Source organism: Salarias fasciatus, chromosome 13 (genome assembly GCF_902148845.1).
Source record: "Salarias fasciatus chromosome 13, fSalaFa1.1, whole genome shotgun sequence".
NCBI classification, from domain to species: domain Eukaryota; kingdom Metazoa; phylum Chordata; class Actinopteri; order Blenniiformes; family Blenniidae; genus Salarias; species Salarias fasciatus.
In genome coordinates, this window is record NC_043757.1 from 27,040,496 (window position 1) to 27,066,676 (window position 26,181).

General features: G+C 45.8%; 1 protein-coding gene across 1 annotated transcript; it reads left to right on the top strand.

The window, feature by feature from the left end:
• Nucleotides 1-800: 800 nt before the first annotated feature.
• LOC115399611 (E3 ubiquitin-protein ligase TRIM21-like) lies at nucleotides 801-3,344 on the top strand. The gene is made up of 2 exons (XM_030107105.1): nucleotides 801-886; nucleotides 1,521-3,344. The coding sequence occupies exon 2, from the start codon at nucleotides 1,530-1,532 to the stop codon at nucleotides 3,168-3,170; it is 1,641 nt and encodes a 546-aa protein (XP_029962965.1). The 5' UTR covers nucleotides 801-886; nucleotides 1,521-1,529; the 3' UTR covers nucleotides 3,171-3,344.
• Nucleotides 3,345-26,181: the final 22,837 nt, after the last annotated feature.

Genomic DNA, 26,181 nt, shown 5'->3' on the forward strand with positions numbered 1-26,181 from the left:
CAGCTCAACCAGGTACTTTTTCCTGGCTTGATGAATCCTCAGGCCCTTCTCTGATGTCACTTTAGTCCACCCACACTGGTAGCGTCGAAGTTGTTGTCCAGTCAGTTTTGCTGCTCTGTCAGTTGGTGTGCTGATTATTGGTTTCGTTGTCGCTTTCAATCCTGGGTCATTCGCCATGTGGTCCATCAGTGAGTCATCTTGCGCCCCCACTCTGGCAGATTCAGGGGGTTTAGACAAATAGAATAACCCAATAAATAGGAGGACCCATATAGACATATTTATTATTAGTAATTATCATCATGGCCTCTAGTGACCCCTGCCATCTTGGATGTTACGGACCTCTGAAGACATTGGATTGATCACAGCACACATTTCTGAGGGCCTCAGCAGATAATCAGTCCACGTGAGAACAGTAGAAGACATCGGGTCACATGCTCAAGGTCAAGTCACAAAGTATTGAGACAGATATTTTTTTTTTGTTGTAGTCCACCCTCCACTGTCGGCTTTTGTTTCACATAAGTTATTTGAGATGAGGAAGTCACCATTTCATGCTTCTACTACTTAATGAAGCACTTACATGACACAAAATCCCTGCAGCATGAACTTTTGATCTTTTCCACAAATTGCATCAGAAAGCCAAATGTCCAGCAGGGACAGTCGGCTCTGGTCCTCGAGGGCCAGAGTCCTGCATGTTTTAGACGCCTCCCTGCTGCAGACACACCCTTCTGGCAGTCAGAGGAGGACGGACTGGAAATCTAACGTCTCACCGAGGAAGAGAAAGTGAAAGTAAAAGACAGAGCTGCAGTTCAGACACGTCTCTGAGTTTCACTGTAAGAAATCTAACCTGAGTTCATCTGGACTTTCACAGACACTGATTCCAACACTGGTGAGTACAGCTGATCACACTGATACTGACTCTCAGGAAACTGATGAAGAAGGTGAACAAACGTCCTCTTTTGTCCAGACAGGTCCACTTTTCACCTCCTGTTCAGGAGTGACAAAAACTGAGACATGTAAGCTGTGAAAATGATTTAATGATGATGAACAAAGTACAGTAAATGGACAGAAATGATTATTTAAAAAAATTAGGTTGGAATTTCAGAGAATCTCTCTCCTTGTTTATAATGTCAAATGTATCTGGTGTCTAAAGGCTGGTAGACCTTGAACGCCACATCAATGTTGTGTTTATGATTATTACCCAATAAAATATGTGTTAGATATAAAGTACATTAATTCTGAGTTCAGTCTGTGAAAAAAAAAAAAAAGTTCAAAACCTTCCACTCACTCACATATTTACAACTGGACCAGCAGGTCCTTCAAGACTTTCTGCTCAGTTTGATCTCAGAAATGTCAACAGGGTGAACAATGACCTGCAGCTTCAGCTCCCAGCCTGACATTAATGTACCATCCAGTATGCGTAGAGATCAGTGATTGACTCCAGTCAGATAAAGTCATGTGAAACAGTGGAATTGTTGACAATGAAAGTATTTAACAGTCTCTTCAATCAATGTTGTCCTCAGTGTGTGAAGATGTCTGCTGCCAGCAATCGGCGCTCTGAAGATCAGTTTCGGTGCTCCATCTGTCTGGAAGTGTTCACTGATCCAGTCTCCACACCATGTGGACACAACTTCTGCAACGAGTGCATCACTCAGCACTGGAACACCAAGGTCATCAGTGACTGTCCCCTGTGTAAAAAACTGTTCAGAACAAGACCTGAACTCAACGTCAACACTTTGCTCGCTGAGATGGTTTCTCAGTTCAGACGTGAAGCTGAACTCAAAGCCAGCAGCAGCTCAGAGCAACAAGCTGCCAAACCAGGAGAAGTTCCCTGTGACGTCTGCACTGGAACCAAAGTGAAGGCCCTCAAGTCCTGCCTGGAGTGCCTGGTCTCCTACTGTCAGACTCATCTGGAGCCTCATCTGACAGTGTCAGGCCTGAAGAAACATCAGCTGATGGAGCCTGTGGAGAACCTGGAAGCCAGGATGTGTCTGAAGCACCATAAACCTCTGGAGCTGTTCTGTCAGAGAGAGCAGACATGTGTCTGCATACTGTGCACTGTTTTAGAGCACAGGAACCACGAGTTTGTTCCTCTGAGTGAAGAATGTGAAGGAAAGAAGAAGGAGCTGAGGAAGACAGAGGCTGAAATGCAGCAGATGATCCAGGAGAGACGAGTGAAGATCAAGGAGATCAGAGAGTGTGTGAAGAGGAGTAAAGCTGCTGCAGACAGAGAGAAAGCAGAAGGTGTTGAGGTGTTCACTGCTCTGAAGGAGTGTGTTGAGAGAGGCCTGAAGCAGCTGATGGAGAGGATGGAGGAGGAAGAGGAAGCCAGAGAGAAACAGGCTGAAGGTCTCATCAGAGATCTGGAAGAGGAGATCTGTGAGCTGACGAAGAGGAGCTCAGAGGTGAAGCAGCTCTTCCTCTCTGAAGACCACCTCCACCTCCTCCAAGGCTTCTCCTCCCTGAAAGCTGCTCCACCCACCAAGGACTGGACAGAGGTCAGCGTCCGTCCATCATCATATGAGGGGACTGTGGTGAGAGCTGTGGCTCAGCTGGAGGAGACTCTCAGCAAAGAGATGAAGAAGCTGTTTGAGGCTGATCTGAAGAGGAAGCAGCAGTTTGCAGTGGATGTGACTCTTGATCCTGATACAGCTCATCCTGATCTCATCCTGTCTGATGATGGAAAACAAGTGAGTGAAGGTGATGTGAGGAAGAAGCTTCCAGACAACCCAGAGAGATTTGATGAGTGTGTGAATGTTTTAGGAAAACAGAGTTTCTCTTCGGGTAAATTTTACTTTGAGGTTCAGGTTAAAGGAAAGACTAAATGGACTTTAGGAGTGAGCAAAAAGTCCATCAACAGGAAGGGAGAGATCAAACTCAACCCTGATGAAGGTTTCTGGGTCATATGGCTGAGAAATGGAAATCAGTACTCAGCTCTGAGATGCCCTGCAGTACGTCTGTCTCTGAGATCAGCTCCTGAGAAGGTGGGGGTGTTTGTGGATTATGAGGAGGGTCTGGTCTCTTTTTATGATGTAGCTGCTGCAGCTCTGATCTACTCCTTCACTGGCTGCTGCTTCACTGGCAAACTGCTCCCATACTTGAGCCCGTGTTTTAATGATGGTGGTAAAAACTCTGCTCCTCTGATCATCTGTCCTGTCAATCAAACTGTCTGATGAGGAAGATTCACCAACAATTAATGAGCTTGTTGGAAAGTGAAAGATTGACTCTGATTTATTTGATCAAATCAATCAATCAATCAATCAATCAATTTATTTTTGTATAGCCCAGTATCACAACAACAGTTGCCTCAGAGGGCTTCAAGATGTTACATTTGTCGGTAAAAGTAAAAACAGTGAATAAGCATAATGGTAATATGTCAATATTTACAGTAACGAGACAGAACGAAGCAACCACCGCCTTCGACCCTCACATCCGGCAAGAAAAAACTCCAAAAACCCAGTGGGAAAAGAAGAAATCTTGGGGAGAACCACAGTATGGAGGGATCCCTCTCCCAGGGACGGACAGCTTTGGCAACAGCTAGCATGAGACAATAAGAAGTAAAGCCTAGGACTATGTTGAGGACAGTCCGTTGGACGGTCCAGCACAAGAACCACGGATCCCAGCAGTAGAACCGAAGCCAGTCCACGGGCAGGACCGACAGGGGTGTCCTCCCGGTCCGGACGGAGCTTGTTCATAGGCCTTCGTAATAGTGGAGTCAGCAACTGAAACTGGAGAAGACTCCCCCTCGAAGGGGGGGACAGCAGGTGAAAAGCAATGAACGGACTAAAGGGAATAACATTCAGACATTAGAGGAGGACAGGGCTCAGTGCACCGTACTTCCCACAGCATTCTAGCTCCTGGGGCAGCTTTGTGGATACTTAACTGTTTAAACTAGTATTTAGTTAGTATAGTTTAGTTTAGTTTAATTTAGTTTGGTTTAGTTTAATTTTGTTTAGTGTAATTTGGTTTGGTTTGGTTTAGTTTAATTTAATTTAATTTAGTTTAGTTTAGTTTAGTTTAGTTTTGTTTAGTTTTGTTTAGTTTAGTTTGGTTTACTGTAGTTTGGTTTGGTTTACTTTAGTTTGGTTTGGTTTGTTTTAGTTTAGTTTAGTTTAGTTTAGTTTAGTTTAGTTTAGTTTAGTTTGGTTTACTGTAGTTTGGTTTGGTTTGTTTTAGTTTAGTTTAGTTTAGTTTGGTTTACTTTAGTTTGGTTTGGTTTGTTTTAGTTTAGTTTAGTTTAGTTTAGTCAAATCCAGATGTTCAGTCTGCACCAAACTCACATTCTTCTCTTCAGTCTTTGATTATCTGAGGTGGTGAATAAGCTAAAACTTTCGTCCTCTCCAACTGATCCTGTCCCACCACAATTGTTTAGACATGCGTGGGCTACCATTGGGCCTGCTGTCGTTAAAATTATTAACAGCAGACTTGTTTCTGGTGTGGTGCCTCAGTTTTGCAAAGAGGCTGTTATTGAACCGCTCTTGAAAAAATCTGGATTGGACTCTTCAGATCCATCTAACTATAGGCCCATTTCCAAACTTCCTCTGGTGGCAAAGATTTTAGAAAAGTGTGCGCTTGAACAGCTACAGTCCTTTTTAGTAGCTCATGATATTTTTGACATTTTCCAATCAGATTATAAAGCTTTTCATAGCAAGGAGTCTGCACTTTTGAAGGTTTTTAATGATCTGTTTTTAGTCACCGACTGTGGTAATTCTGCCATTTTAGTGCTTTTAGATCTGACGGCTGCTTTTGACACAGTGGACCACACAATTCTTCTAAATCGTCTGGAACACTGTGTGGGTGTCAAGGGGTCTGCTCTGGAGTGGTTCAGCTCTTATCTTAGGGGGAGATCTTGGTGTGTTAGGCTGGGGGAGTCCACCTCGCCGTTTGCGCCTCTTCACTGTGGAGTCCCCCAGGGTTCAATTCTGGTTCAAGTTTTATTTGATCTCTATCTCCTCCCACTTAGTGTCATTTTTAAGAAGCATGAGATACACTATCATCTCTATGCTGACGACTGTCAAATCTACCTGCCACTCCAGAGACATTCTTCCAGCCCCTTGGCACCCCTCTTTGATTGCCTTAGTGACGTTAAGGCTTGGTTGGCAAACAATTGTCTTAGCCTTAATGAGGGTAAAACTGAGGTAATTGTACTTGGACAGATCGATCTCAGCTGAGATCTGGGCCACTTTACACACCATGTTAAACCCTCAGTCACCAGCCTTGGCGTCACTATTGACAGTGATTTTAAATTTGTCAAGCAAGTAAATGCCGTTGTCAAATCGGGCTTTTATCATCTTCGGCTTTTATCTAAAGTTAATTTTAACTTTTAAATCTTTTGAACAGGTTATGCACACTTTTGTCTCTTCTCGTTTGGACTACTGTAATGCACTTTACGCAGGCATCAGCCAGAATGCTCTCTCCCGCTTACAGTTAGTCCAAAACTCTGCGGCACGCCTTTTAACTGGGAGCAAGAAATACGATCGTATAACCCCCATTTTAGCGTCCTTGCACTGGCTCCCTGTTCGTTTCAGAATTGATTTTAAGATTTTATTGTTTGTGTTTAAAGCCTTAAGCGGACTGGCCCCTCGGTACATCTCGGACCTCATCCAAATTTACCAGCACCAGCGCGCCTTGAGGTCTGAAGGCCAGCTCCAGCTCGTGGTGCCTAAGACGAGACTTAAGACCCGAGGGGACAGGGCCTTCTCTGTGGTTGGTCCCAAACTCTAGAACGCTCTGCCCCTCCACGTCCGAACAGCTCCCACATTTGAGTGTTTTAAGTCTCGTCTTAAGGCCCACTTTTATTCTCTGGCTTTTAACACCGTGGAGTTGTGTGGTCCTCTGGGTTTTTAATCCTATTTCTATGTTATGTTATGTTTTTATTGTTATTTTATTCTGATTTTATCTTTTATTTATCTCTTTTTTATTGTGTAATATTGAATTTGTTGTCTGTGCAGCACTTTGGAAACTGTCTTTAGTTGTTGAAATGTGCTATATAAATACATTTGGATTGGATTGGATTGGATTATTGGACCATTGTTTGAATGAATCCAGACCAATCAGTCATGATGTCCACTTCCCTAATATGAAGTGCTGAAGCTGCCCTGACCCACTGAGACATGGACTCCTCTACACCTCTGAAGACCTGCTGGTTTACCTGGCACCAGGATGGAGCAGCAGGTCCTTTGACTCCTTTGACTTGTGAGCTGTTAGCTTCTTGGATCAGACTTGTTTGTCCACTGAGTGAGATGTGGGGAATTCAGAGGCCAAGTCAACTTTTCAAAGTGGTTGTTGTGTTCCTCAAAGCATTCCTGAAGCCTTTTAGCTCTGTGGCAGGGTGAGAAATGAAAAGGAAGAAGGAAGGAGAATCAGAAGGACTGAATACAATCCATGTGACAAACACCATCCATCCATCTTCTCCACCTCTTTCTCCAGCAGAAGTTCAGGGGCTGTTGTAGGAACTAGCAGCTTGATCATTTGTCTCACTGTGGACTGGTAAATGTCTCAAATCTCTCAGATGACTTTGTGTCTTCTTCCAGCTTCATGCAGCTCAACAATTCTTCACAGATCTTCTTCTTGTGATGCTTCCTTCACATCAGCAGATGTTTCTTGTGTTTGGTGTTTTTCTTGGTCACAGTTGTTCTTCAGTTTGGATCAGTCTTTCATTTGAATTAAATATTTTGTTTGAATTTTTTAGCCTGAAGGTCCATTTATTTTTCCACCATATATGAGAACATGCAATGGATATTTTCACTAAATACATTAAATGTTGCAGATGTTTAACTGGAAATTTGTATGATATATTTCCTATGGGCTGCATGGTGGTGCAGCGATTAGCGCTCTTGCCTCACAGCCCGTGAGAATCACATTGGGACGCGGGCAGTCAAAGCTGAGACTGAAACTCACCAGGACTCCTTCTTCAGCTTGACGGCAGCCCTTACTTCTGGTGTCCACAACCAGGTTTGCGGGTTGCTGCCATGGCAGGCACCTTATGACCACAGCTCTGAGCAGCTGCTTCAACAATGGTGTTAGAAAAACATGGTCCACTCAGACTCAATGCCCCCAGCTTCTTTTGGGAACATGAAGATGCTCGCCTGGAGGTGGGAGGGTCCTGAAGTGTTCACCTGAGTGTCCAATACACGCAGCCGGAGGTCAGATGACACAACAATACAGTCGATCTTTGACCTCCAACGTAGGGTGTCCCGTGCTCGAACATGGTGTTTGTTATGGATGAGCTGTGGTGAGCACAGAAGTCCAATAACAAAATACCACTCGTCTTTGATGCAAACTCCACTTTGTCTGCTGGAACGTGCGTGGTGCTGGTACAACAGGGTGTGCAGAATTATTCGGGAAGTTGTATTTTTGCGGATTAATTTTACTATTGAACAACAACTATGTCCTCAATGAACACAAAAACACAAAAATATCAAAGTTACTGTATTACTGTGCATAATTATTAGGCCGCACGGTGGCACAGTGGTTAGCGCTCTTGCCTCACAGCAAGAAGGTCCTGGGTTCAAATACCGGCTGGGGCTCGGGGCCTTTCTGTGTGGAGTTTGCATGTTCTCCCCGTGTGTGTGTGGGTTCCCTCCGGGTACTCCGGCTTCCTCCCACGGTCCAAAAACATGCATGGTAGGTTAATTGATCACCCTAAATTGCCCCTAGGTATGAATGTGTGAGTGAATGGTTGTTTGTCTATATGTGTCAGCCCTGCGACAGACTGGCGACCTGTCCAGGGTGTACCCCGCCTTCGCCCACAGCAGCTGGGATCGGCTCCAGCCACCCGCGACCCCGAAAGGGAAAAAGCGGCAGAAAATGAATTATTAGGCAACTTAACAAAAAAATAAAAATATACACTCATTTCACTTATTTGTTTTCACATGGGAAACCAATATAACAACTCAAAATTTAGAAATATACATTTCTGGCATTCAAAAACAAATCAGTGACCAATACAGCCACCTTTCTTTGCGAGGACACTCAAACGCCTGCCATTGATAGATTCTGTCAGTGTCTTGATCGGTTCACCATCAACATTGTGCTTAACAGCAACCACAGCCTCCCAGACCCTGTTCAGAGAGGTAGACTGTTTTCCCTCCCTGTAGATCTCACATTTGATGAGGGACCACAGGGTCTCTATGGGGTTCAGATCAGGTGAACAAGGAGGTCATGTCATTATTTTTTCTTCTTTGAGACCTTTTCTGGCCAGCTACGCAGTGGAGGACTTGGATGTGTATGATGGAGCTTTGTCCTGCATGAAAATCATGTTTTTCTTGAACGATGCTGACTCCTTCCTGTAACACTGCTTGAAGAAGGAAGTTTCCTCCAGAAATTGGCAGTAGGACTGGGAGTTGAGCTCGACTCCATCCTCAACCCGAAAAGGTCCAACAAGCGCATCTTTAATGATATCAGTCCATACCAGTCCCCCACCTCCACCTTGCTGGCGTCTGAGAGGGATAGGAGCTCTCAGCCACGGCCCATCCATCTGGCCCATCAACACTCACTCTCATTTCATCAGTCCAAAAAACCTTAGAAAAATCACTCTTATGATATTTCTTGGCCCAAGTCTTGATGTTTTATCTTGTGTCTTGTTCAGTGCTGGTGGTTTTTCAGCCTTCCTTTCCTTGGCCATGTCTCGGAGTATTGCACACCTTGCGCTTTTTGGCGCTCCAGTGATGCTGCAGCTCTGAAATATGGCAAAACTTGTGGCAAATGGCATGTCGACAGCTTCACACTTGATTTTCCTCAGTTCATGGGCAATTATTTTGCGCCTTGTTTTTTCAACAAGCTTCTTGCGACCTTATCGACTATTTTCAATGAAACACTTAATTGTTCGATGATCACGCCTCAAAAGCTTGCCAATTTTAAGTGCTGCATCCCTCTGCAAGACATCTCACTATTTTTGAATTTTCTGAGTCTGTCAGATCTCTCTTCTGACCCATTTTGCCATAGAGAAGAAAGTTGCCTAATAATTATGCACACCTGATATAGGGTGTTGATGGCATTAGACCACAACCCTTCTTATTACAGAGGTGCACATCACCTGGCATGCTATGCATGCTATGCATGGTAGTAGGTTTTCAAGCCTATACCCCTTGGAGTAGGACAACATGCATAAAAAGGATGATGTGGTCAAAATACTCATTTGCCAGCTCCCGGTTCCGGGTCAGCATGTGAAAGCAGCGCTGTCTCGTGCTCCTGCGGCGATAACTCTAAAAACTTGTTTTATCTTCAGAACCCCATTAGGGTGAGAATAGGACAGCCAATAGTAGAACCTATCCACTAGGGATGAGCGAATACACCATTATCTGTGTCTGTATCTCTATCTGTTTACCCATCCAAAATGATCTGTATCCGTATCTGTACTCGGAGGGGGCATGGCCTAAACTGGACGTGGGAGTGGTTTAACCGGAGATGGGGTGGGGCCAAAATTGGCACACTATTTCTATTTGTGAAATTGATATGGATTGCTCAGAAGTTGCTATATTTATTGTTTATTTGAAAAGTATTTTCAGAACAGTCTCAATGATACAATGTACAAGTTTTTTTCAAATTTTAGTCAGTTATATAAATGACTATTTATTCACACAACAGCTGCAGAATAAAGATTTGAGTATTTTTGGTCACAACAGCAAATGAACTATTTACAGGACAAGTATTTTTATTGAGACAGAACACAAATATTTTTAAATGTATGAATGAATTTACATAACAGCTTCTCTGTAATTGTTGTCTGGGCTCCAGCCGGAATCCAAGGAAAGGAACAGGCCTTCCTGGGTTGGGACTGCTTTCCCCCACGATTCCCACCGGAATCTTCCCGGTGTCCCGGAAAATCTCTCATAAGCCCCTGCTGAGCTTTCTGGTCACGTCCGCAGCTGAAGCGCCGATCATAGTGGACCTCAGTCCAGTTATCATCTCTCTCCCATATGCTCACACCCTCCCGGTGGAGCACAAGCCCAAATTATTATGACAAAGAAGAGAAAAAAGGAAAAACAAAACTGTGAGGGAAAATGAAACTTGAAAACTCCCCCCAAAAAAAAACCTGAGCATGCACAGTTGTGCGACGTTTCAACTTAAAAACATTTTCCTCAGGCACAAGCACGCTACAGAGAAATAAAATACCAAATTTTTAATTTACCAGCACTGATTGGCTTCTTCTCCGGTGGACCCACCACCCACCGAGGGAACGGGTGCAATGTGGATTGGGTGGCAGCCAACGGCAGGGTGCCCGGCAACCTGATCCCCAGACACAGAGACTAGCTCTAGGGACATGGAATGTCACCTCGTTGGCGGGGAAGGAGCCTGAGCTTGTGAGGGAGGTCGAGAGGTACTGGCGAGATATAGTCGGGCTCACCTCCACACACAGCCGGGGCTCTGGAACCCAATTTCTCGAGAAGGCCTGGACTCTCCACTTCTCTGGCGTTGCCCGCAGTGAGAGGCGGCGGGCTGGTGTGGGTTTGCTTATAGCCCCACAGCCCAGCCGCCATGTGTTGGAGTTCACCCCAGTGAACGAGAGGGTCGTATCTCTGCGCCTTCGGGTCGGGGACAGGTGCCTCACTGTTGTCTTGGCTTACGGGGCAAACAGCAGTGCAGAGTACCTGGCCTTCTTGGAGTCCCTGGGAGGGGTGCTGGACAGTGCTCTGATTGGGGACTCCATTGTTCTACTGGGGGACTTCAACGCTCACGTGGGCAGTGACAGTGAGACCTGGAAAGGGGTGATTGGGACGCCTCCCTGATCTGAACCCAAGTGGTGTTCTGTTGTTGGACTTCTGTGCTACTCACAGTTTGTCCATCATTGAACACCATGTTCGAGCACAGGGGTGTTCACAAGTACACTTAGCACCAGGACACCCTAGGTCGGAGGTCGATGATCGACTTTGTTGTCATGTCATCTGACCTCCGGCCGCGTGTTTTGGACACTCGGGTGAAGAGAGGGGCAGAGCTGTCGACTGATCACCACCTGGTGGTGAGTTGGATTCGCTGGCGGAGGAGGAAACCGGACAGACTTGGCAGACCCAAACGTGTTTTGAGGGTCTGCTGGGGACGTCTGGCGGAACCCTCTGTCAGCATGGTTTTCAACTCCCGTCTCCGGGAGAGCTTCTCTCGTGTCCCGAGGGAGGTTGGAGACATTGAGTCTGAGTGGACCATGTTCTCCACCTCCATTGTCGAAACAGCTGCCCGGAGCTGTGGTCATAAGGTCTCCGGTGCCTGTTGTGGCGGCAACTCCCGAACCCGGTGGTGGACACCGGAAGTAAGGGCTGCCGTCAAGCTGAAGAAGGAGTCCTATCGAGCCTTGTTGACTTGTGGGACTCCAGAAGCAGCTGACAGGTACCGGCAGGCCAGCGAACTGCAGCCTGAGTGGTTGTGGAGGCAAAAACTCGGGTCTGGGAGGATTTCGGGGAGGCTATGGAGGAGGACTACTAGTCAGCCTCGAAGAAATTCTGGCAAACCGTCCGGCGCCTCAGGAGGGGAAAGCAGGTCTCCACTAACACTGTTTATAGTGGAGGTGGGGAGTTGCTGACCTCAACTGGGGCTATCATAGGACGGTGGAAGGAATACTTCGAGGACCTCCTCAATCCCATCGCCACGTTTTCCGTTTAGGAAGCAGAGGCTGAGGTCTCAGAGGTGGACTCGTCCATCACCCAAGTTGAAGTCACCGAGGTGGTTGGTAAGCTCCTCGGTGGCAAGGCACTGGGGGTGAATGAAATTCGCCCCGAGTACCTTAAGTCTCTGGATGTGCAGGGACTGTCTTGGTTGACACGTCTCTGCAACATTGCATGGCGGTTGGGGACAGTGCCTCTGGATTGGCAGACTGGGGTGGTGGTCCCCCTGTTTAAAAAGGGGAACCAGACGGTGTGCTCCAACTATAGGGGGATCACACTCCTCAGCCTCCCTGGGAAAGTCTATTCCAGGGTACTGGAGAGGAGGATTTGACCGATAGTCGGACCTCAGATCCAGGTGGAACAATGCGGTTTTCGTCCTGGTCGCGGAACACTGGACCAGCTCTATACCCTCCATAGGGTGCTCAAGGGTTCGTGGGAGTTCGCCCGACCAGTTCACATGTGTGTTGTGGACTCGGAGAAGACATTCGTCCGCGTCCCTCATGGTGCCTTGTGGGAATACAGAGTCCGGGGCCCCTTGTTAAGGGCTGTCCGGTCTCTGTATGACCAGAGTAGAAGTCTGGTCCGCATTGCCGGCAGTAAGTCTGACCTGTTCCCGGTGCATGTTGGACTCCGGCAGGGCTGCCCTTTGTCAACGGTTCTGTTCATAATCTTTATGGACAGAATTTCTAGGTGCAGCCAGGGGATGGAGGGGGTCCGGTTCGGGGACCGCAGGATTTCATCTCTGCTTTTTGCAGATGATGTTGTCCTGTTGGCTTCATCGAACCCGGACCTACAGCATGCAGGGGGCGATTCGCAGCTGAGTGTGAAGCGACAGGGATGAGGATCAGCACCTCCAAATCCGAGGCCATGGTCCTCGACTGTAAGAGGATGGCCTGCCCCCTCCAGGTTGGTGGAGAGACTCTGGCCCAAGTGGATTAGTTTAAGTATCTTGGGGTCTTGTTCACGAGTGAAGGATGGATGGAATCGTTCCGTTGTGGTGAAGAGGGAGCTGAGTTGAAAGGCGAAGCTCTTGATTTACTGGTCAATCTACGTTTCCACCCTCATCTATGGTCATGAATTTTGGGTCATGACCGAAAGGACAAGATGCCGGACACAAGCTGCTGAAAAGCGTTTCTGCCGTGGGGTGGCTGGGCGCTCCCTTAGAGATATGGTGAGGAGCTCAGTCACAAGGGAGGAGCTCGGAGTAGAGCCGCTACTCCTTCGCATCGAGGTCTGGACAGGGAAATCTGGGCATCTCTGCTTAGACTACTGCCCCCGCGACCCGGTCCCGGATAAGCGGTGGAAAATGGATGGATGGATGATTGGCTTCTCTCACAACGATCCTGTCGCCTCGGTCGAGCACGGAGCAGAATGAATGACCAATGAGGATTTTCCATCAGTACGAGTACAAAAAATGATGGACAATGCTCGGGCAAGACTCGGATTTGGAAAAAATGCATTATCCGTAATGAGTACTCATTTAAAACAAGTATTCGGCTCACCCCTACTATCCACCTTAGAGAAATGTCAAAATCAAGTAAAGCATCGAAAAAGACTGAAGTGAACTCTACTCCAAAGGGAAATAGCATAGCGCTGGCTAGCATAGCTAACATGCTAGAGGAACACAGAGTGAGCATCGCAGCCGGCTTTAAAGCAACATTTGCTGCTCTGGAATTGAGACTTGACAGAATACAGTCAACTATGACGGAGCATGGTCAGCGAATGGACTCAGTGAAACAAGCTCAGTGAATCCAAGTTCTGGAGTAGAGGTGCGTAGAGCTAACAAATAGCAATGCTAAACTAACGGCTAAGGCTATAGACATCAAGAGCCGTAGGCGCAGAAACAACATTAGGATAATCGGCCTCCCAGAGTCAGTGGAGGGACCCAGGCCCACAAGCTTCTTCGCCGATCTCCTGGTCGAGGCACTCGGGAACCAGATCCTCCAGTCCACTCCTGAATTAGACCGCGCTCACAGGGCGCTCACTGCTTAACCGCAACCTGGCTCACGACCCAGACCAATAATACTTCACCTTCATCGCTAGACCAAAGAGCTGATCATCCGAGAAGCCCATAAGAGTCGAGGGAAACTTCAGTACGTGGGTCACCAATCCAGATTTTTGAGGACTACACACCAGAAGTCGCTGAGGAATGAGCTAAATGCTAAGCAGTGATGTCCGACCTCTACAACCTCACTCGCCAGCCAGCGCTTCTCTTATATACATATATATATTATAGCTGGGCCATTAACGGCAATAACGTGCTGCGTTATCGCGAGAGTCTTACCGCGTGAGAAAAAGAATGTCGCTGTTAATCTTATCTGTCCTGTGCCCTGAGCCCGACAGTCACACAGCGCTCCAGCTGAGCGTCAAAAAAAAAAACAAAAAAAAAAAAAACCCACACACACACAGACACACACACACACACACACACACACACGCACACGCATTTTTCGTGGTGAAACACGGTCCATTCCTCATTATTTGCCATATAGAACACTCCCGAATTATCAGAAAAATCACAAGGAAAATGCTGGTATGAGGCACAAACTGAAATAAGGAGCACAAATATGAAGAAAATGAAAGTGAAACTTAAATCGCGTGTTTTGTCAGTGTAGCGTTTCGGCCAGCTGGGCGTTTTTCAGGCGCTGAAAACACGCAAAATAAAGTACATTTTCCTTCAACACACAATCTGGTTTAATAAATGTAAGCATGATGCAAAATTCGGTATGACTGAATTTAGGCTAATCTTGGAGATAGGATGAAGTTTGAGGAAGTGAGCACTCATAAGATAGTTCTATTTTTCATCTGCTCTGTTATTGGTGGTGTGTGTGTGTGTGTGTGTGTGTGTGCGCGCGTGCGTGTGTGTTGGGGGGCAATCTTGGTAAAGACTTGGTATTTTAAGCTATTATAAATCATATTTGATGAATTGTAAAATTAATTATGTAACACACACATTTTAAATGGAATCGACAGACTTCAAATGTGCCATTTTAATCATGATTAATCGCGATTAACTCCAGGATTGGGGTGCGATTAAAAAATGTAATCGTTGCCCAGCTTATATATATATATATATATATATATATATATATATATATATATATATATATATATATATATATATCACACTGCTTCCTTAAAGGTGCATTAAGGAGTTTTACAACCTTAAAAATACTTATTTTCCACCATAAATATGTTACACATTTTTAATGCTGTGTACAATGTGCCCTGACATATTCATTACAAGTACCTCTAACAGCACTAAATTGTCACTTGAAAGTTGCAGTGCCGGTCCGGACCAGCATTTTTTTTGGGAGAATTTGAAAGGAATGACGTAATGCGCGCTCCAGCTGGTTAGGTTTCGTTTTGTCCGCCATTACTCCGCCAGATGCTTAGTGAGTAACAGCTGAGCAGGATCTTCCAGAAAGTAAGAAAAGACTGGCTTCTAGCACTGCCACAGCTCCAGCACAGACTCCACCAGGTAAAAGAAACTTAAATTTTACTTGAGCACTACTAAACGAGCGAGGAAGGAGTTCCCCTCTTCCGTGCATGCGAGCCACAGGCACAAGTTTTTCACTAAGCTGCATTATGCCCAAGGCCTGCAGGGGGCACTGTTTCGCATAAAATGTGAAAACTCCTTAATGCACCTTAAACGCCGACAAATACTTTCATCAGGCGTTAACGCCCCCCACAATGAGGCGCGCAGATATGACAAAAACGAAAGTGAAACTTAAATTGCGTCTTTTGCCGGTAGAATGTTTCTGCCCGCTGGGTAGTGTTCAGGCGCTGAAAACACGCAAAATAAAATAAATTTCCCTTCAACACACAATCTGGCTTAATGAGGCACAGTTCCGCTTGACTGAATTTATTCTGCCTTCTCTGTCTGAAGGTCAGAAATAGAATGAAGTTTGAGGAAGTGTGCACTCATAACAAACTTCGTTTTTCATCTGCTCTGCTCTTGCTAGTGTGTGTGTGTGTGTGTGTGTGTGGTGTGTTGAGGGGGTAGGGGGGTGGCAGTCCTGGTAAAGACTTGGTATTTTAAGTTTTAACTCATATTTGATGAATTGTAAAATTATTATTGTAAAATTATGCTTTCGGAAAAATTCTTGCAACAAAACAAGTTCCTTGTCCCCGGCTGGGGACAGGATGATCATTACAGAGTGCTTTTGAATTCATTATTGTATTATGCCCATAATGCGATTAATCGCAGAAAAATTATGCGATTAATCGCGATTAAGAAATTTAATCGTTGCCCAGCACTTATATATATATGTGTGTGTGTATATATATATTTGTAGCTAGACCACGTAGGAGCCCTGAACTTTTTTTGTAATATTTGTGGAAGCACATGTTTTTGTATCTGAAATACAATAATAAAGCTTGTCATTGAAACTTTTAGATTCTTTTTGAGCTACGGCTTTTTGTTAGCACATAGGTAACTACTGTTGGTTTTGATAATTAACTGTGCTCCTCATTAGTAATTACATCTTGATAATTTAGTGAAGACAAATGTTAAGTATGGGAAAAAGTACTGAAATGACAACTGAGACATTTTCTTTTTTCTGGAATGTAATGTTTTTCACACACTCAACAGCAGCAACACAATGATAAATAAAAACAACAGTAAGAACTACTGTATATGCATGGCAATTAACATCAATGAGGCATGTCATTGTCACATAATGTGGTAAATGTGTCCGACATTTGTTAAACAACATTGGAGGGAGGAACAATGACTGTAGATCCAAGAGTCCTCGTGCACCGATGCATGCTGCAGATCAACGCAGCTCACATGGAACAGACGACACCAACAGATCCTGCACCCAGCCATTCGTGAAATGTCCATGCACTTCCAGAGATTTATAATTTTGGAACTGCTCACACGGGTAGGCGCTGACACCGTAAGCCAGGCAGTTTGTGATGTCCAGCGCTGAAGTCGGAGGCAGCAATATGGTGCCGGAGCTCCAGTCTCTAGTTAATGAGGTCATATGGATCAGTGTTTTTAATTGTGGACAATTTAGCCACATTACGGTCCCTGGCCTCTTTTATGAGTTTGTCTCTGTACCGTGTCCTCTCATTGCTCTTATTCTTCTCTATATGGGAAAATGCCATAAAAAAAAAAAGTTATAAAATTACTGTGGTGCGGCTCACTGCTCTGTTGTTTACAAATGTGAGGCTTGGAAAATGGCGCAGGGGGGGGGGGTCGCCGGTTTGGTCACGTGTCTGCAAAGGACCGATATTGGCCCTTTGCAACACCCACACATGGCAGTGGTACATCGTCGGTCAAAACAATCCAAAGCGCGGTGACAGCAGGAATGGAATCCATGGACCCTGTGAGAGAAGCAACTCTTTACCAGGACCTTTGAATGGCAAGTTTATTTACAAAAAAGTGAAGACGGGACAGTCAACAAAAACAGGGTTATTTGTAGCTTGTGTAAAAATGAATCTTCTTATCACCAAAGCTGCTCCAGCCTGACATGTCATTTAAACGCCAAGCACGTCTGGACAATTTCCACTGTTAATGTTGCGAGTGCTTCTGTGAGTTTACTGCGCCAGCCCACACTTACAGAACTTCAGAAACGAATGAGCAAAGCCACCACAGAAAAGCTGACAAACTCAATTGCAAAGTGGATTGCTGTCAATTGCAGGCCAATTTCAATCGTGGAAGGCGAGGGGCTAAATGAGGCATTTCAAGCTACCTTCAAGAACGACAGTGATGAAAAAAACTCACCAGTTGTACAGTGATGAAAGGAACGGAAACTATGAACTGCTGGCAGGGGCCCACCACGTTGCATCAATGGGGGATTACTGGACTTCGAGCAATCATAATTACTTGGGAGTCACAGCACACCTAAGAACAAACCGGCCCGTCCGCGGGCCGGTAAACATCTCCAGATGCATTTATCAAATGTCCAAACGCATTTTGCAAATTCCACGGACACACTATGTACCGTTAGAAAGCTTAAATTATCATGAATTCGTCAGTATAAACCACTTTCAGATGTGATTACCACAGTGGGTAATATAAACACATTTGTCCAACAAAAGCAAATAACATAAACAGCACAACTCACCTTTGGAGGCTCATAACTAATCACAGATGAAAATAATTCAGCAAAAACTGCCACAGTCCAAATGTATGCATCCAGACAAAGCTAGAAAGTATAGCCTTTTGTCCAAAACATGTCTTAAAATAAGCAAATAATCCATAATTAGACGCGCCACCACGCGCGCACGTCTCTCCGCGTGCACGTCCGATAATAATCCATATTTTTATTAGAAATAAATGTTTCACTCGCACCGAGGAATCCAATATGGCGACTGAACAGTTTCCGTTCCATTTCAACCAATCAAGTGACTTATCCCGGCCTCCGATGGCTAACCAGCCAACCGTTGCAGAGACTGATGGACCCTCTTCATCGTACGTCATTGCTCGTCGTCAATGAATTCTGAGCCAATCACGTCGGAGGAAATGTTTGACTGACAGGGCTAGTAGCCAATGAGCTTGCTGGATGACCCGAAAGCGGGGTCTTGGGACTTCTGAGTCTGCTGAGAGCTGAAAACTGCGGCCTTTCTCTGTTCCTCTCAATGTGTGTGCCTTATCCCACACTGAAGCCTATCTGAAGTGATTTTTTGAGTACTTTATGAGTTTTTCGAGTGAAAAATTTCACTGAGAGCACCACAGACAAATAGAAGGATCCATGTAGATGTATTTATTATTAGTTATTATCATCATGGCCTCCAGTGATCTCTGCCATCCTGGATGTTACGGACCTTTGAAGACATTGGAATAAACACAGCACACATTTCTGTGGGCCTCAGCAGACAATCAGTCTCTGTGAGAACAGCAGGAGACGTCAAGGTCACATGGTCAAGGTCACATGACAATCAATCAATCAATCAAATTTTATTTATAGAATGCCTTCAAACTGCCAAAAGGAGCACAAGGTGCTTAACAGAGTAAAATAAAATAAATAAGTAAAAACACTTTAAGAAACACACAGTTGAAAAGGGCTAAACGTCAAACGCTAAACGGAATAAGTGCGTTTTGAGATGACATTTGAAGACATTAAGTTCAGTGACAGATTGTAAATGCGACGGAAGAGAGTTCCAGAGATTCAGGCCAAGAACAGCAAAAGAGTGGTCACCCAAACTTTCTATATCTTGCCCTGGGGACAACCAAGGAGGTGTGGCTCCACGAGCGTAGTGTCCTGGCAGGTTGATAAATTTCCATGCCTGCCTTTGCTTCTCTTTGAACATTGTAAATGAACACAGATTGAGACAAATTCTAAACAAATGTCCTCTTATTTTTTTATAACAATGTCCCCTCCCCTTCTCTAAATAAACACACAACAACAAGAAGAAGGGACAAACATTTCTCAGTCCACAGTCCTTACAAATCCAGCCTGACCACTGGTTTACTCACTCTGCCAGAGCGAGTAACAACACCAGTCCCTGGAACTGCAGTGGCTGGTATCACTGTGCCATGAGCCACTGTGGCATTCTGATCCGGTGCTGTTGCCATCTCTTCTCGCCGTAGGCTGGCAGATGTTGGTGATGGCTCAGGCATGGCCAATAAGTGGCGCCTGTTCCTCCTGTAACGCTCACCTTGGGCTGTCTCCACAATGTAAGACCTGGATGTGGAGTCGAGGCTGCGAACAACAGCTGGCCCAGTCCATTGTTTTTGTCCATCCAATTTTGTGAGGACTGCATCTCTCGGGCTCAGTGGAGGGAGAGCCCTCATGCCATTCCTCAGGTTAAAGAAGTAGGCCTGCCTCTGTTTGGCGGTGGCGTCTGCCTTTTTGATGGTATCCTGGCTGGTCCAGTTTGGGTCGAGGTTGGATTGCAGAGTGGGTAAAGTGGTTTTGAGTTTTCTACCCATCAACAGTTCTGCTGGGCTCACTCCTGTGGAGGTAGTAGGTGTGGCTCTGTATGACAGCAGAGCGAGGAGAGGGTCTTCCTGTCGAAGTATCCGTTTTGCAACTTGAATGGCTCTCAGCGTGTCCATTGCTCTGAGGATGATGTGGGCTTGTTGTAATGTGTTTGAAATCGTATTCTCTGCTAAACTCCCTCATCTCAGCTGATGTTAACTGAGGTCTGTTGTCACTGACAAGCACGTCTGGGATGCCATGGCGTGCAAATGTGGCTTTTAGACTGGTAACTACCTGGCTGTTTGTGGTTGTAGGCAGATGAAGGATTTCTAAATACCTTGAGTCAGACACGATCAAATAGTTTTTCTTGTTAAACTTTCATAGATCTATTGCAACCTTTTGCCATGGTCTGTGTGGAAGCTCGCTTGGCATCAGTGGCTTTTTCCTCTGTGTGTGTCTGTTCTGGGTACAGAACATGCACTGCTGAACTTTCTCAGTGATGTGGTCTGACATTTTGGCCACCAAACAGATTGGTTAGCTCTCTCTCTACACTTAACTAGACCCTGGTGCCCATCATGGATTCTTTCCAAAATCATTTCTCTCATCACTGCAGGAATGACTATGCGGCTCCCTCTAGTGACCAAACCTTGCATCTCGGACAACTCCCCTTTCACCTGAAAAAAGTCTCTGACTGACTCTGGTACCTTCTCTGCATATTCAGGCCAGCCATGCCTGATGAAGCCCAAGATGGTCTGGAGCTGTGGATCTTCTCTTGTCTTGACTCGAATCTCCTCCATCCTCTGGGGTGTGGCTGGTACTTGGCTCAGGACAGCATCGACGTGAGCCACCATGTCTTCGTGTGAAACTCCATCTCCGACCTGTTGGTCTGGGCCCCGGGAGAGTGCATCCGCCACTACGAGGGTTTTGCCTGGAGCATACTCAGCAACAGCATTAAAGCGCATAAGTCTCATCAGCAATCTCTGACATCTGATGGGAACACTGTCCAAGTCTTTACTGTTCATCAGGGGGACGAGAGGTTTATGATCAGTTACAAGCCTGAAGCTGTCAAGCCCATACAGGTACTTCTCAAAACGTTCACAAGCCCAAACGCTGGCTAAACACTCTTTCTCTATTTGAGCGTACCTGGTCTCTGCATCGCTCAGGCGCCTGGGACAGTAGGCAGTGGGCTTCCAGTGATCTCCGTGTTGCTGGAGCAAGACACCCCCCAACCCGTAGCTGCTGGCATCTGCTGATACCACAGTCGGCTTGGTGATGTCGTAGAAGGTGAGTACAGGAGCAGAGGCGAGAGCAGTTTTGAGTTTCAGGAATGCCTCCAGTTGTGCTGGCCCCCAAGCCCACTCCATATTTGTTTTGAGTAGATCATAAAGTGGTTTACCCACAGTTGAAAGTTCTGCCACGTACGTCGCCAGATAATTTACCATCCCCAGGAATCTTTTGAGTTCTGTCACATTCTGAGGTTGGGGAAAGTTCTCTATTCCTTTCACTTTGTCTGGATCGGGTTTGATTCCTGTCTCATCGATGAGGTGACCAAGGAAGCGGACCTGTCTCTGACTGAACTTGCATTTTGTCTTGTTCAATTTCAGGCCTGCTGCTTCGATGACCCTCAGAGCTTCTGTCAACCGCTGATCATGGATTTCCTGTGTCGGACCATGGATTAGTATGTCATCCATGTAGACTTCTGTTCCTTCCAGACCTGCCAGTGTTTCTGACATTTTCCGTTGGAATATCTCAGGGGCACTTGTTATTCCGAAAGGGAGGCAGCGGAAAGCGTACCTCCCGACTGGAGTGATGAATGTTGTGAGTCTCCTGCTGTCCTCATGTAGGGGAATTTGGTAGAACCCGCTGGCAGCATCCAATGTGGTAAACACTTGTGACCCGACAAGACGTGGCATTATTTCCTCCATTGTTGGCAGCACGTATTTCTCACGTTTCACTGTTCAATTGAGTCGTCTCAGGTCAGCGCAGCACCTGACCTCCCTGTTGGGTTTGAGGATGGGAACCATATCAGTACACAACTCTGCAGGTTCAGTTGCTTTTTCAATGATGCCCTCATTTTCCATCCTCTGCAGCTCTTTCTTTACAAGGGGAACTAGCGGCAGAGGTCTGGCTGTATGCACTGCATAAGGCTGAACCCCCTCTTGTAATGTTATTTTGACCGGTTCAGTCTTTAGCAAACCCCCTGAGTTGAAGACACCCCCGACTTCATCCACACACTTCACTAAGCCCATTTCAAAGGCTTCGGGTCGGCTCAATAAGCAGCTACATTTCCCTTTTATCACGTACACTGGGAATGTGTACTGCTTTTCTTTGTAGCTGGTGGTAGCCCAAAACTGTCCCATGCACTGAAGCCTCCCTCCAGGGCTTGTGAATGGACTGTCAGGTGGTTGCAGTTTAATTTCAGGATTTATTTTGCTAAATGTCCATTGGTCAATAACAGTAGCATCAGCTTCAGTGTCAATTTTAAAGGTTATAGGCTTGTCACATATGGTTAGATTAACAGTCGATTCATCCTGTTCATCCTTACTGTTGACCTCACCTAGGAAGTGGGACAAATCCATGTCTTCTGTGACTTCTCTTACAGCCTTTGAATGACATGCCCTCTCCCAATGTCCTTTTTTCTGACACTTGTTGCATTTACTTTTCAATGCAGGGCATCTCCTCTCCTCCGAGTGTCTTGGTTTGCCGCATCTGCCACATTCCTCCATTTTGTGGGCTGCTGGGTTGCTGTTACTTTGCCACGCCTCTTCTTTCTTCTTGTATCAGCCGGCATGGCGCTGGGCTGCATTCAGGTTAGCCAATGGTGCCTCCTTCTGGTTCGACTCGAGATTAACCTGCCGCGTTATCTCCTCCGTCTGGCGCACCTGCTCCACAACCTGAGCCAGCGTTAAGTCCGCCATGAGCTGGAACTGACGGGATAGCTCTTTATCTTTAATCCCCACCACCAGGCGGTCTCTGATGTGCTCGTCCCTCTTATTACCTCCGCCAGGAGGTTACGTAATCACGTCGGTTTGTTGGTTGGTTGGTTGGTTTGTTAGCAAGATCACGGGAAAAGTAATGGACGGATTGCAATGAAACTTTGTGGAAAGGTGGGTCTTGGGCTAACTTAGAATTGATTAAATTTTGGTGAAGATCCGGATCACTATCTGGATCCAGGAATTTTTTAAAGGATTCTTTATCATTGAGAGATAGGGAGTCTTTCACATGGTTGAGCAGGCCCGCCGACAGGGGGGACAAATGCCTGGTTCACAGGACGCGCCGCTTCCTGTGGAGGAAGTGGAAGCGCTGCGTACCGACTGTCAGATCGGCGCCCCTGTTAACCTATCTGACGGTTCATACAAGAGGCGCGGGACAGCGCCGCGTGTGTAGCGGCTCGTGTCGTGGAGCGCGCCCGCTCCGCTCCTCTCTATTTTCTCCGCGAGACGCGCGCCATGCACCGCCAGTTGTAAAATTGGACAGAGCAGATCGCACCACACAGGAAGTCGGGAACGGAAAATACGAGAGAATCCGGTCCATTTTCATATTAAAATCAAGTAAAACTAGAAATTGGCACTGTGCGGACCTCTGCCACAGCTCAAATCAGTCACCATATATAATTAAACATTGTGATCGGAGGTGTGATCGGAGGGGAGCGCTGCAGCGTGTGGTGTTTCTCTCTGTCGCCCTGTCGTCCTCTCTCCCTGTGTGTGTGTGTGTGTGTTTATCTGAAAAGGAAAACCGAAAAGCAACATAATTTATGTTATTTTACTTCATTTTAATTTGAAAATTGACCGGATTCTCACCCCCGATCACAATGTTCTTTGATTATATATGGTGTTCTTATGGTTGTTGGTGACTGATTTGAGCTGTGGCGGAGGTCTGCGCTCTCTGAGTGCCAAATTCTAGTTACCAAAGTCACAATGCTGAACCAGTTCGTACATTGTCCAGATATACATCTCCACTGATTCGTCAGTCTGCTGGCTCCTCTGGTAGAAACATGCCCGCTCATGGATTACGTTGCGGCGAGGCACAAAGTAGTCCTCAAAGTTTTTCAATATGGCATCATAATCCTTCTCATCCTCCGTTGCAAACTCAAAGGAATTGAATATCTTTTCAGCTTCACTTCCCATCGCATAAACCAACGAACTCACTTGAATTTCCCCCTCTTCCTTGTTTAGCTTTGTCGCCAGCCTGAATGCACCAAAATCTCTGTTTCCGCTCCGTCCATTCAGCAGGGCAGTCAAACTTAAATTCGTTGGGAGGGTTGAACTTCGGCATTTTCACACTGAGTCCAGATGCTCAGCTCTTCTTACACCATATAATGTCGATAGACTTCGCTGACTGACATAAAAATAAACACACCGACTCTGGGACTTCAGTTGCCGTCTTTATCCAACAGATTCTGCACATCCACACACACGTAATGTTCTCATTCCCACAATACCCCTCATCATTAACAAAGACTAATAGTCATCAAGATGCATCACTCATTCATTCATTACAATGCCCATTTATAGCCATAAACACAAATAACAGAATCTTGTATTGGACTCGGAAACGCACCGGAAGCCAATGGAGAGCTTGAAGGACCAGAGTAATGTGTGAGCGTTTTGAGGAGTTGGAGATGAGACGAGCTGTTGCATTCTGAACCAAAGACAAAGTATTGAGACGCTGACATTTTTTTGTTGGAGTTTGCCCTCCACTGTTGTTGGCTTTTTGTGTGAAGCAAGGATGGATATGTTGTTGTTTTCATGGTTTGTTCTAGATTTAACATTTTTTTATTCTCTGTGTTGGCCATTTAATTTATTGTTTATAGCGATGTTGTTTAGGTAACTGGCCCTTTACAGGGTTCGTACGTTTCGAAAAAACCTGGAAAAGTCATGGAATTTTAAAATGTCGTTTTCCAGGCCTGGAAAAGTTTTGGAAAAATAAGTTCACCTCAAAAGTTTTGGAAAAGTCATGGATTTTTTTCTCACCAAATGATAAAATTTAGTAATAATGACCTATGAGATTGATTTAAAATTGATCAATAAATATTTCATATCAAAGAATCGCGCATTGATCCGATCAGCCTCCGTTCTCGTCTGGTCACGTGACGTGTGCAGCAAGGTGCAGATTGGATCGAGGATAACATGCTACAACAGTTAGCCTCGCAGGTATGCCGGAAAAGTGCTCGTTCAGCAATATTTGGCTGTGCACAGAAAAATATAAATCATAGCTGGAGAAGACGGAGGACAAAGGCAAAGCTAAATGTGTCATATGTAGTAAGAAGTTTGATATCTCCGATATGGGGAGACGAGCCATGCTGAAGAAGCAAAGCACCAAGCTGCTGTGGCAGCCACGAAGCCAGCCCCATCACGAGCTTTTTGCGACCCCAGAGGACAGGTATGTGACAGACAGGCCCGGAGTGGCTAATCGGGAGAACCGGGACAATTCCGGGTGGGCCGGTCTGATGCTAGGGCCGCATGGCCGGTGTTCACCTTTTTCGTTGTGCCGGTGTTCAGCTGTCAAGCTGCGATTGACTGCGTGTATGTGCTTTTATGTTGAAGTGGCGCCCTTATTGTTGAAGACGTCCGCTTTTCTTTCCTGCTCCTAGTTCAGCTGCTGATGCGTTCATGTGATGGAGCAGTCAGTGACGATGTGTTTTATGTTCCAAATGATGTTAGATAAATGTGTATATACCAAAAAGCATCTTCTGTTAGTGTTGTGCAGCTCCTGGGTTGTATTTATGTTGCTTAAAATGTCCGTTTTTGCTCGTTAGCATTATCGCGAGTTAGCATCTTGAAGCTAACAGTGTGAGTGTGTGTTGGCTGTCAGTGTCAGGTTATATCTGCTTCATATGTTAATGAGTTTAGGTTGAATCCCGTTTGATTTCATTCCTTTCATTGTTTATTTGCCCCATTAAATGTACAGTAGCACACAATGTTAGATTAGGCTTTATAAACTGGGGAGATTTGAGCTGAGAATTTAGATCATTAAAACATGCACACAGCAAGGTCCTGGGTTCAAATACCAGCCGGGGCTCGGGGCCTTTCTGTGTGGAGTTTGCATGTTCTGTGTGTGGGTTCCCTCTGGGTACTCCAGCTTCCTCCCACGGTCCAAAAACATGCATGTCAGGTTAATTGGTCACCCTAAATTGCCCCTAGGTGTGAGTGAATGGTTGTTTGTATATGTGTGGCGAGATGAATCAGATTAACGGAAGCCAGACAACGCCACCTTGGGAGTTGCACCCAAGGAAATAACTAAAAGTGAGGACACTCAGGTTCGTGGCTTAAGAAGCAGGAGACGTGGGTTCTGGCCAACAGAAAATATCTTTATTAAATATGGAATTTCAAAAATACTCATTCACTCCTCTTAAAAGAAGGGGAAGAGGGGGGAGGGGGCCCAATCAGGAGCTGAGGCTTACCGGTGGGACACGGGTAGTAGGGGGAATGAAGGCCTCGGAAGGATCACCCCAGACACACGTGGACACTCTCACTCGCTGAAAATAAAGGTGAACACACTCAAACAAAAAGGGGTGCGCAGCACATCACACGGGAGGGAGACCCACCACCCAGGGACACCGATTCTGCCACCGTCGTGCTCAGCTTCTGAAAGGGAGGGAAAAAGACAAGGGGAGTTAAAAAAAGGGTTTTTCCCCTCACATTCATTCATTCAAAAAAAGGAAAATAATTAAATAAACACAAGGGGAAGGGCAGCCACAACTCACAAGTAAATTA

Bases quoted from the DNA above. Each gene is read 5' to 3' on its own strand.
- LOC115399611 (XM_030107105.1), top strand. From the start codon at position 1,530: ATGTCTGCTGCCAGCAATCGGCGCTCTGAAGATCAGTTTCGGTGCTCC.